The sequence below is a fragment of the Rhopalosiphum maidis genome, chromosome 1 (assembly GCF_003676215.2).
Source record: "Rhopalosiphum maidis isolate BTI-1 chromosome 1, ASM367621v3, whole genome shotgun sequence".
Taxonomy (NCBI): Eukaryota; Metazoa; Arthropoda; class Insecta; order Hemiptera; family Aphididae; genus Rhopalosiphum; species Rhopalosiphum maidis.
In genome coordinates, this window is record NC_040877.1 from 7816347 (window position 1) to 7828844 (window position 12498).

Sequence of the window (12498 nt, forward strand, 5' to 3'; positions counted from 1 at the left end):
TTATTTTTATTCATAATTTGATCAGAATAAAAAACAATTATGCTATAGTGTTTGTCTGTAGTAATATGAATTAAAAATAACCATTTTTAATTTTAGACAAAAAAGGAACATATTATTTAAGTAGCATATAGACGTTATAATGCATATTATTATTATTATACACAATACAAATTTGAATACCTATTTAATTATTTAATTATCTGTGGAAGGAAAATATTAATAACAATTTAAATTTTACTTTTTTATAAATTAGATGTCGTTAAATACTTAAACCACACGAAACCTGAATATTTCAAATGTCATTCCCGCTTTTTCACTCAAGAAAATAATACAATAATCGTATACTCAATTTTGGCGGTTAACATACTCTTTAAGGTTATTATATAATAAATTAAACTGATATTGGTTAGTGATTATAAAATCACGTTTCGTGATCTATTTATCAACAAACAGATATTATCATGTTTAATATTTCCTCTTCCATTATTAAGCAATACCTATTATTTGATATATTATTATTATCCACTGGGCACTGACCACTATTAAATGTTGTGGTCCTCAATCTTAATCGGAATTCATAATCATTATTCTTATTTTACATACGAGTATTATAAGCGAATCTAAATGTCTGATAACTAATACCTAATAAGTAATAACTATATATTTCATAATTAATTGTTATTAGATACTCCTACTGTAGTACAGACGTACTTCTCGCGCTGTGTGCAATATTCGTTTTATTTGTTTTTTCCACGTGGTTTTTTGCGGTTTCAGCCTGATCACTCAGGTAGTCTTACCCAACGAGTGATTCATATAATAATAATTTATATTTTTTGAAAAGTCAATGGATTTTTCATTAATTTTATAAATATCATTTATTTTTATAGATCTTGTAATGGCTAGTGTACTTGTGGTTGGTGGCGGAGGTCGAGAAAATGCAATTGCCTGGAAATTATCAAGTTCTTCAAAAGTAAGAATAATTTAAATGTATAATAATAATATTAAATTAAGTCAATATTTTTTATATTGAGTATTAATTATATACATCAAACAAAAATACAAAACCAATTAATCAGATATATGTTTTATTATTTATTTGATTTTAAGCTGGTATAAAATTGGTTTTGATAGGTATATGTATATATTGGTATTTAGAAAAAAACCTCTAACAACATTTATTGGAAAAAAAAGCCCTATACCAACTAAATACATTATTCATTTTTTTTTTACGATTAACATAATTAAATTTAATCTTTACATTTATCTATGTAACACATCTTTAACATATGTAAAAGTATAGCTGCAATCAGCATTTAATATTTTAAATCATTTTTAAATTTATTTAACGTTTTTTAAATTATATAATACAAATGATAAATGACAATTATTTTAAATTTTTACCTTCAACATTTTTTAATTATTTTCAATTTTTTTTTTTAATTATCTAGGTATAAATGACAATTAGCGACAATGTTAAATGCAGATTTCAGCTATACTTATAGATATGTTAAGGAAGTGTTACATAGATAAATATAATGATTATATTTAATTATGTAAATCATAATAAAATAGCAAATAATGTACTTAGTTGGTACAGGGCTTTTTTTTGCTAGATTCATTAAAACCTATGTACATCAAAATACATAATTCTGTAATAGCCAGCATGAGCTATATATATATATATATATATTTGTATGCTTACTGTCATTTTTTCTCATTTAATAAAGAATATAATATTGTAAGTTGTATCAATGTAATAAATATTAAAATTAGACCCATGCAAGTATTTTATATTAATAGTTTTCAGAAACATGGTTTAGATAAAATTTAATAAGAATAATAGGATACATTTTTGTTTATTTGTTTTTAATTTAATAAAATTAATTTATTTATCCTATAATAGTATTAAATGAGTGAGAGTAATAGCCATCCATTTTACATCAAAATAAGCTATGGTGTACATTAATTAAGTATTATTCAAGATTTTATAGTATTTAACCAGTAATGGAAATACTAGACAATGAAATTATAATAATTGTATATGTAGATAAGTTAACCTATTTGAAGATTTATATGTCTATTATTTATAAATATCTTATTATACCTTTTTTCTTTTTACAGGTGAATAAAATTTATATTACACCAAACAATATTGGAGCTACGTTATTCCCTCAAGTCGAATTTGTAGATTTGGATGTTAACAATTTTGAAGTATGAAGATAAAAGTATTATTATAATTTTTATTGAGGATCATGTCAACTGATAGTATACTTTAACTTAAATAAAGAAGTTACTATTTTTAATTGTTTATTTTTAGTGGTATATTTTGAATATTTTTCTGTGATAAAAAGTAAATAGATACAGCAGTAATATAGGAGTGTCACATAGACAATAAAATAAACCTTATATTAATTTAAATATTATTTTTGGAAATTATTTTACATTAATTTTTTTTTAATTATAGTTATTGGCAAAATGGTGTGTAGAGACATCTATAGACTTAATAATTGTTGGTCCTGAAGATCCTCTTGCATCAGGAATTGCTGATGTATTAGCTGCTCACAACTTGAATTGTTTTGGACCATCTGCTAAAGCGGCCCGTATTGAAAGTGATAAAGAATGGTCAAAACAATTTATGGATGAATTTAATATTCCAACAGCCAAATGGAGATCATTCAATGATGTTAAACAAGCAACAGATTTTGTTTATTCGTAATTATTCTTACTAATATTTATAAATAGTATTAAATGCTATTTGTATATGACACTTATTTAATCTATGTATATATATTGTACTAGGGCTGATTATCCTGCATTAGTAATAAAAGCAAGTGGCCTTGCTGCAGGCAAAGGAGTGGTAGTTGCTTCTAATAAACAAGAAGCATGCTTAGCATTAGATGCTATCTTAACAGAAAATCGCTTTGGTAAAGCTGGTCAGACTGTTGTAGTTGAAGAATTGTTACAAGGAGAAGAAGTTTCTGTATGATACATTCATTTTAATTTGGAAAAGTGTTTATATTTATATTTGGTATTTTTTTTTTTTATATAGGTTTTATGTTTTACTGATGGTGTTAATATAAAGGTCATGCTACCAAGTCAAGATTACAAAAGGGCATATAATCAAGACAAGGGTCCAAATACTGGAGGTATGGGAGCATTTTGTCCTTGTTACAACATGCCTCAAAATGAGTTGGACGAGGCAAAAAATATTTTACAAAGGGCCGTTGATGGTCTCCGTAATCGTGGGTCTCCTTTTGTGGGTGAGTATTTTTTATTGATCATTGTTAGTTTTAAAAATTATTATTTATTTTATATTTTTTAGGTGTTCTTTATGCCGGATTAATGGTTACTAATGATGGTATTAGAGTTTTAGAGTTCAATTGTCGTTTTGGTGATCCTGAAACCCAGACAATATTGCCACTATTAAATTCAGACCTTTATGATATTATGAAAGTGTGTAATTAGTAATTATTATTGATATTAATTTTAAGATATTACCTAACAACTATTATTTTAAATTTATAAATGTTTGTACTTAACTAGGCATGTTGTGATCGTACTTTGAATAAAGTTGAAGTTAATTGGAAAACTGATAAATTTTGTGTCGGTGTTGTAATGGCTAGTAGAGGATATCCGTTAACATCCAGTAAAGGCGATGTAATATCTGGTAATTTATGTAACTGAGTTATTAATTAGTATTTAATTAAGCTATTGTCATTGTAATTTTTTTTTTTTTTGAAACATAGTTATAATTGAGAATTTTTTAGGATTACCTAGTGTAACAAAAGGCATGGTATTTCATATGGGTACTAAATTGAACAATTATGGGGAATTAGTTACAAATGGAGGCCGTGTATTGATTGTGATAACTATTCATCAAGACTTAGTCTTAGCTGCTGCTAGAGCAACTATGGCTTGTGGCAGAATAATGTTTAATGGTGCTCAATTCAGAACTGATATTGCCCATAGAGGAATTGCTAGGTTTGAATCATTATTTATTTTTATTATTTTTTTGATAATTATCTGTAGTTGTTTTTAATATTTTTAGAGCAATTCTTGCTAAGGGCGCAACAACCTATAAGTCTAGTGGTGTTGACATAACTGCTGGAAATAATTTAATTCCAATTTATAAACAAATGGTATCCATCACAAAACGTCAAGGAGTGCTTGGAGATTTGGGTTCATTTGGTGCCATGTTTGATCTCAAAGCAGCTGCATTCCAGGATCCAATACTTGTGTCCAGTTCAGATGGAGTTGGTACTAAATTAAAGGTATGGAAAATTAGGATAACTTTATTTAGTGTATTAGAATTTGTATCTCACAATTTTCAATGATAAGTCAGAGTGGCGCTTAGGGGTTTTCAAAGAAACATTTTAAGTCATTCCCCTTAATAATTAAAAAATGTTATATTTCATCCAACTTCTATAGACTGAATAGTGTAATTTATCTAAATGGTGTGGTTACCATTATTTTTAATTAGCAATCAATAATTTTAAATTATTTACAATTATCAAAGCGTTTTTTTTCTTATAAAATCTCCATTTTATATATTTTTTTGTTATTTATTTGTTTAATTTGAACTAGTCTTTTTTGTATAATTGTTTTTTTGATTATTTTTAATACTAATAAAAAGTATTAATCGGCTTTTGTTTGTAATTTAACTGATGCTAGAACAGATAGATAACAGTGCTACTTTAATTTCTTTTAGTCCGAGATGTTCTTTTCTTGATAGCAAAATTATTTTCTTATATTTTTGGATATGTGTTCACTTTAGTCCCTAAGGTTGCAGTATACTGGAGGAATTAATGTACGGATAAATAATTCTTTTATATCTACAGTTAAAGTATAGAAAAGTTTGGGATAAAATTTAAATTGTTTCTATTTATTTATGATTGTGGTTACAACTCAGTTGTCTCAATGTATAAAATATATTTTTATTTTTTCTTGGATTTATTATTTATATTCACAATTTTTCCCAAGGTTGCTCTAACATGTAATAGTCATGAATCAATTGGACAAGATCTTGTTGCAATGTGTGTTAATGATATATTAGTTCATGGCGCTGAACCTTTATTTTTCCTTGATTATTATGCAACTGGTCGATTGGAAGGAGGAGCTGTTGTTCAAGTTTTTAAAGGCATTGTAGATGGTTGCCATCAATCTGGATGTGCTCTTATAGGTAATTATTTATTATTGTTATTAATATAACTAAATTATTTAATTGACATTGATTTTTAGGTGGAGAAACAGCAGAAATGCCAGGCCTTTATCATAATAATGACTATGATGTAGCTGGTTTTGCAGTAGGAGCAGTAGAGCGAAATAAGATTTTGCCTCATATTGAGGATATTGTTTCTGGGGATGTTGTTATTGGTTTAGAATCAAGTGGTGTTCATGCTAATGGATTTAGTTTGATTCGTAAAATAATGGACATGGGTTGTCATAAATTTACAGATGAAGCCCCTTTTAGCTTGGACAAGAAAACTTATGGTTAGTTTTTCATTTTTAAATATGTTTATGAAGGTATATTATAAAAGCAGCATATTGATGTATTTAAGCTCAATAATTAAAATTAATTTATAATAATATTTCAATAATTGTTTTTTTGCTATAAATATCTTATAAGTTTAAATAAAATTTTAGGTGAAGAACTTTTAACTCCTACAGTAATTTATGTTGAGCGTGTATTACCTTCAATAAGAAATAATCATATAAAAGCATTGGCTCATATTACTGGAGGTGGTTTAATAGAAAATATTCCACGTATTCTACCAAAAAATAAAAAAGTTGTTTTAGATGCTACAAAATGGAATATCCAGCCTGTATATGGTTGGATAGCTGCAACAGGTATAATTAATATTTATTACATATTAATTTTAATCCATTATTAATTTTATTATTATGTTAAATGTATTTAATTTGGTTGAATAGGTAGCATCAATGAAACGGAAATGTTACGAACACTGAATTGTGGTTTGGGTATGATATTAATAGTTGATAGGAAACACGTTGAAGATGTTCTATCTGCTACTAATGGTAAAGTTGTTGGCATAGTTGATGAAAAAATGTCTGGTAAGTCCCACCAGTTTACATAATATATCAAAAAGTATAATTAACTTTTTGTAGACTATGTAACAATACATATATATAATTTAGAAAAAAAGAGAGCTCAAAGTGTGAACTTTCATTAATACTTGTAGACGAACAACCAGTTGAAGTGAAAAAATTTGCGAATGCCATGGAGCCTTTGATGCGTCCCCATATTCAGACTTATGTTGCATCCAGGATGCATCCTAAAATGCGTGTAGCTGTTCTTATATCAGGATCTGGAACCAATTTACAGGTAAAATATAATAGTATTAATTATTATTTATAATGCCCAAATAATTTCAATAATCCCTCAATCATTCTTTTTTTTTTTTAATATAGTCATTGATTGATACTACTACTGATGATCCATCTATGATGTCTGAAATTGTCTTAGTAATCTCCAATAAACCTGGAGTTGAAGGTCTAAAGCGTGCCAGACGTGCTGGTATATTGGCTTTGGTAATACATTAATAAATTATATTTTGTAAGTGTGATTTATTTATATTGATTATTTAGGCAATAGATCATACTAAGTTTACATCACGTGAAGAATTTGAAAATAAAATATTGAATGAATTAGAACAAACACAAGTAGATGTTGTTTGCTTAGCTGGTTTTATGCGTGTGTTAACAAAGAATTTTGTGAGCAAATGGAGAGGTCGTCTATTAAACATACACCCTTCACTTTTGCCTTTATTCAAAGGTCTTCGTCCTCAAAAACAAGCCATTGAATCTGGCGTACGAGTTTCTGGTTGTACAGTTCATTTTGTAGAAGTAAATATTTTTGTTTTTATTTTTTGTTTATATATCTTAATTTATTTCTTAATTTTTAGGAGGAAATTGATGCTGGAGCAATTATTGTACAAGAAAGTGTGAATATAAGTTTAGATGAAACAGAAGAAAGTCTTACTGAAAAAATTAAGGAGGTTGAACACATCGCTTTTCCAAAAGCTTTAAAACTATTTGCTACCAATCAAGTTTGTTTGGATAAAGATATTGGAAAAGTAAAATGGTTATCTAATTCAAGTGATGTATTAAGAAATATTATTTAAATAAACAATTAAAAAATCATTTTTACATTTATTTTATATTCTATAATTTTTATTTTATTTTTCTATTAGATATAAATATTTCCATTAGTTATAACTATACAATTGTTTCTGAATACATATACAATACTTAAAATATTGTTATTGACTTTGATGTTTCTTGTGTTTAATTTTTACTATAATATTATGTATTTAAGTAAAATTATCTATATTTTTTATGCATTCTTTTACCAATTTTTGTTTCAACCAATTTATAATAATATTATACATTATTGTTTTAAATTATAATATGTATATGTTTCAATAAATAAAACTATTATTTCGTCATTTATTTTTTATGTTTATATATATTTATATACAATGTGATTCTTTTATTTTTTATTCTTTTAACATTTTTGATTCTGAACAGAGTGATACAGTGATGTTTTACAATGATGTGTATTTTTATTTTTTTGTCTGTCATCACGTTTTGGAGTAATAATAGTGCTTTGATTTAAGAGAAGGTTAAAAAACTCAACACAAGGTTTTCCATAACTTTTTCTTCAAAGAACTGTAAAAAAAACTCCAGCGTCAATATAGAAAATACTTTTGACCTCCCCAAAGTACCAACTAAATTCAATTTCCTTTTCAAAGAGGGGCTGAAGTTAAAAATCAAAGCACTATTACTATTCCAAAATGTGATGACAGACATAAAAATAAAAAAAGACACACACACTACAATAATAACAATTTATATATTATTTAATAATGTAAGTGATGAATATGATAATAAGAAAGGTTCGAATATAAATGCACTTAAATATCAAAAAAAAAGACATTCATCACTTCGTTCAGAATCTAAAATTTTATAAGCGTATGAAATTTATTTTTCGAGTAAAATAACGATATATTACAATCATGTATTAGAATCGTTTTTGTTTACAATGATACCTGTCATTGGATTCTAATTTAACACATCCATTATGGTGACCTACTCTCCATCTCTACTATACAGCAGAGTGATACCCACTTTCTCATCTTTTTAATATTTATACCTATATTAATATTCTATATTGATATAATTTTTAGGTTTTTACTTTTTTGAAAGAAAACATAACATTTTTAATTTCCTGTTCCGAAGCAGAATATTTCAATTTATATCAATCATGCTTTTGAAATAATGTGTAATTCATAATAAAATAATCATTCTGTATCAGTATATTTAACAGGTTTTATTAAATATTTTATGGAGTGAATATTTCATAACTAATTAATTAAGTGTATAATGAAATAAATATTACCTATTAAAAAAAATAATAATCTCAATAACAATTTGAAATTTCAATTTAAATATATTTTCCAATTGTTTTAATGTATAATTTAGTACTGTTACTTATAGACAATAGACAATTTTACACAGTATTACAATAATAAAAGAATATTTAATTCTTTAGTTTTCACTTTTTCAGTGTAGAAAATAGAAATTAAGTATATTATATCAATAATTTAATGGTATTGATATACACAACAATACAACATAATAGTAACTATATAACCATAGCAACATAATATATTGTATTGCATATTTTATCTATTTTAACATAGGTTTAAAAATCAGATTATTTTTTGAATAAAAATGGGAGTAAGTATATAATAATAAAATCAGCAATTATTAACTTGATATTTATTATTAAATATTATTTATTTAATAGGATTTAAAAGCTACTACAATAAAAGATGCAATAAAAAATTGGGAAGATGAAAATAAGGAATCTGCAAGTGAAGCTACAAATATATGTTTACAATTTCAATGGCCGCCAATTGAAAAAATGGATAATAATTTATCAGTTTTAACTAAATGCGAGTATGTGATAAAAATAATGTTTCTTAAATATTATATATTTTTAGAATTGTTAATATTTTTTTATAGAAAATTATCATTAAGTACAAATATGATTGAGAAAATAAATGGTCTTGCTGCTCTAAGGAATTTAAAAATTTTATCATTAGGACGAAACTACATTAAGGCTTTTACTGGGCTTGAACCATTAGCTGATACTTTAGAAGAATTGTGGATATCTTATAACTTTATTGAAAAAATGAAAGGTGTTCTAGGCATGCGTAAACTTAAAGTTTTACACATGTCTAATAATAATGTTAAAGAATGGGCAGAAGTAAATAAGCTTGCAGAAATGGAAAGCTTAAAAGACTTTTTATTTGTCGGTAATTTATTATTATGTACCTATGTTATTCAAATCAGGCATTTAATACACACTTAACTGTATTATTAACAAATAATACCTTAAAAATTGTTCATACTGGACAAATATACATTTATTTTCTATTTAGTTTTGACTGTTATTAATTAATAATTAATACGTGATATAATATTACAATAATATAGGTATATTATATTAATTGTATATGTGTTAGTAGTCCATATTAATTTATTCAATTAAGATTGTTACCTAGTTATAAAAAAAATAATGTTCACAATATTCTTAAATTGCACGATATCAGATTATTTGCACACATTATCTTTATTTAACAACATAATAATGAATAATAAATAATTACAATTTCCTTAGGAAATCCACTTTACGACTGTTTAGATGAATCTGTATGGCGTAGTGATTGTATTAGAAAGCTTCCTAAACTAGTAATATTGGATGGAGTACCAATCATAAGAGATTAAAAGAATCTCAATTGTAAACAAGCAAGTCTAAATTTACTAAGTAATTTAATATTTTATCGTATTTAAAAATTAAAATGTATGATTTATTATTACGATGCCAGATTAACATATTTATTGACTGAAGTTATGTCAAATCTTGAGCTTTGAATTAATTAATAGGTATCTAAAATTTTTATTATTTAAAGTAATTAAGTTTCTGAGTCTATTATTATTCATAATGTTATGCAGATACTCAAAATATTTGATATACTCGTATATGGAGTATCAGCTATCAATGTTGATAATGAGACTATGATTAAATTGGCATTGTGATTTGTACACGTAAAATTAGTTTTTAATTAAAATTATATTTAATTTTATCATCTTTAGGAACCGTATAATTATTTGAATAAACCGTCTGGATGGATAATATCATATTATTTTGAAATTGCACACATTATTCACATATTCAATGAAAAAGACTAAAAAATCTAAATCGTAAAATGTAATAAGAAACTATGTCAAGTTGTACCTACATTTCACGTATTCCCTTAGGTACCTAGGTAGTCCTAAAGGTTTTTGTTCACACACATACATCCTCATAAATTCTAGTTATTAATACTATAATAATAGCAATTTATATATTATTTAATGATGTAAGTGATGAATATGATAATCAGAAGGGCTCGGATTTAAATGCACTAAAATATCAACAAAAAATAAAACACATCATTGTAAAATCAATACATTCATCACTTCGTTTAGAATCTAAAAAATGAGTGAAAATTTAAATTTAACAAATTACATTTTGTATTTCATTATGTACCTATATTGCACATTTGTACAACCTATACACTATATTTATATTTCAGTTAAGTCAAATTTTTAGTCATGATATGAAAAATAGATCAAAAATAACTTTATAAAATTTTAAAAAAAGTATTTAAAACGTCAAAAATGCTGAAAAAAAATTGTAATTAAAAAATAAAGTACCTATATGAAACATATTTGTAGCTTAGAGAGTATTGTTTAATGAATCTCCCCCAAAAAATGCAAATGCATTGAAATCTAAGCCCTAATAATCAGCATAGAAACCTTTCAGAAAATAATAGTGTTATGAACGTCATGATTATTATTATCTAGTACCTACTTTTATACTGTTATTATTAATTATTATTTATTATACATGTATTTATGTATTAAGTATATTATTATAAGTAATATGGGCAGGGACGTACGTAGAAAAAAGTTTCGGGATGTGTTTTTGAAAATCAGTTGTAGAACTTTTTTTTTAAAAACATACAAAATTTTTTTATGAAAACTAGCTATACCTACTTTTTAAGTATAAATATTGATATAAAGAAAAAATTACAATATTAAATCTAATTTTTACGAAGTTTTAGCCATTGTATTAAGAATATCTTCCAATTAACACCTATGTGGTTATGTCTCTAAATTTAACAATACTAATTAATCTAATCTTTCGTCGCCAGTTTTGTTACGTAAATACGTACCCACGTCAATACACAAAACGTATAATTTTATTTTATTTATAAATCCTGTTTAAGTATTTTTATTTTTATTCAAATTTATTAATTATTTTAATTTTTCAATATTAAATTTTTATTTTGCTTTAACCAGTTTTTCACAAACACAATGTGTTAACACTTTAACGTGCTAAGTAAACTGAGTCCCGAGTAATAACATTTTTCGAAAGAATAATTAATAAATAACAACAATGTACTTATACTTAAAAATAAAAAGTCGATACATTCAATGAGTACTGTATAGTGATTAGTCACCAATTAATGATTATTGATTATCGATTTGCTTACTTAAATACATTCAAATAGATACATTTATAAAAATACGTAGCAAAGAGATAATTAAAATGAAAAAAATAACAATAGAAAAATTTTTTTTTGAGACAAGAAATGTTGAAATAAGAAAATAAAAATATTTCAAGATATGAATTCGTTCAAAATATATTAAATACATTTTTATCATGTACATAATAACAATAAATAGTAATAATAATAAAAAAAATTGACTTGAATTTGTATATTATTATATATTTAATTAATTGTAATTTGTATGTACGACGTTGTGAATTATATTAGATATTAAAAACAAAAAAGCACATTTTTAACATAACAGATAATACTATTAGTACTAAGCCTGTAAAAGTGAGAAAGAAAATGTGCTGTTTTGGAAACTAAACCTATTATAACCAGGAACTCCGTTTATCTTAAACCTTTTCAAATCCGGGACTCAATTTACCACAAAAACGGTATTTCGGACTCAATTTACCTACCTATTATATCATACCTGTCTATCAAAGTATAATTATGGCAATTAACATTAAAATAGAATAAGTGAATAACCATACAAAAACCAAATATTTCGGTGGGTGTTTGAACACCCAAAACACCCTCCTGTGTACGTCTCTGAATGTGGGGTTTATTGCTGAATGGGCATTTATGTCTGATTTTAACACGACACTACCCAGTGTAGTTAAGTCAATCGTGTTATATTCGACCTATTTCGTAGTTGTAAGACGTACCAGTTTAACATTAAGTAAATTATAATTTAATTAATCATGTCATAAACTTACTCAATAAACCATTTTTCTTTCAACAACGGTCTTGTTTCATTTTTTGGAACGTCAGAATCCTCACGCTCACATTATCTTATTACACCCGTTTC

At 25.4% G+C, this 12498-nt stretch overlaps 2 protein-coding genes across 2 annotated transcripts; both read left to right on the forward strand.

The window, feature by feature from the left end:
- The first annotated feature begins 726 nt into the window (after positions 1-726).
- On the forward strand, positions 727-7400 carry LOC113556016 (trifunctional purine biosynthetic protein adenosine-3). The gene is made up of 18 exons (XM_026960712.1): positions 727-787; positions 888-970; positions 2122-2211; positions 2465-2712; positions 2800-2980; positions 3050-3260; positions 3323-3453; positions 3544-3667; positions 3768-3981; positions 4049-4271; positions 4981-5179; positions 5239-5490; positions 5644-5847; positions 5932-6072; positions 6201-6343; positions 6430-6549; positions 6607-6864; positions 6924-7400. Exons 2-18 carry the CDS (start codon positions 896-898, stop codon positions 7140-7142), a joined length of 3033 nt encoding a protein of 1010 aa, XP_026816513.1. The 5' UTR covers positions 727-787; positions 888-895; the 3' UTR covers positions 7143-7400.
- Positions 7401-8731: 1331 nt separating this feature from the next.
- LOC113549372 (dynein light chain 1, axonemal) lies at positions 8732-10294 on the forward strand. The gene is made up of 5 exons (XM_026950645.1): positions 8732-8760; positions 8831-8982; positions 9049-9341; positions 9707-9853; positions 10183-10294. The coding sequence occupies exons 1-4, from the start codon at positions 8755-8757 to the stop codon at positions 9811-9813; spliced, it is 558 nt and encodes a 185-aa protein (XP_026806446.1). The 5' UTR covers positions 8732-8754; the 3' UTR covers positions 9814-9853; positions 10183-10294.
- Positions 10295-12498: the final 2204 nt, after the last annotated feature.

Excerpts from the sequence above, each read along its gene's own strand:
- LOC113549372 (XM_026950645.1), top strand. Across the intron at positions 8,983-9,048 it reads TCAGTTTTAACTAAATGCGA|AAAATTATCATTAAGTACAA; the intron begins GTATGTGATAAA and ends ATTTTTTTATAG. Across the intron at positions 9,342-9,706 it reads AAAAGACTTTTTATTTGTCG|GAAATCCACTTTACGACTGT; the intron begins GTAATTTATTAT and ends CAATTTCCTTAG.
- LOC113556016 (XM_026960712.1), top strand. The coding sequence starts at position 896 with ATGGCTAGTGTACTTGTGGTTGGTGGCGGAGGTCGAGAAAATGCAATT. Across the intron at positions 6,344-6,429 it reads GATCTGGAACCAATTTACAG|TCATTGATTGATACTACTAC; the intron begins GTAAAATATAAT and ends TTTTTAATATAG. Across the intron at positions 6,865-6,923 it reads GTACAGTTCATTTTGTAGAA|GAGGAAATTGATGCTGGAGC; the intron begins GTAAATATTTTT and ends CTTAATTTTTAG.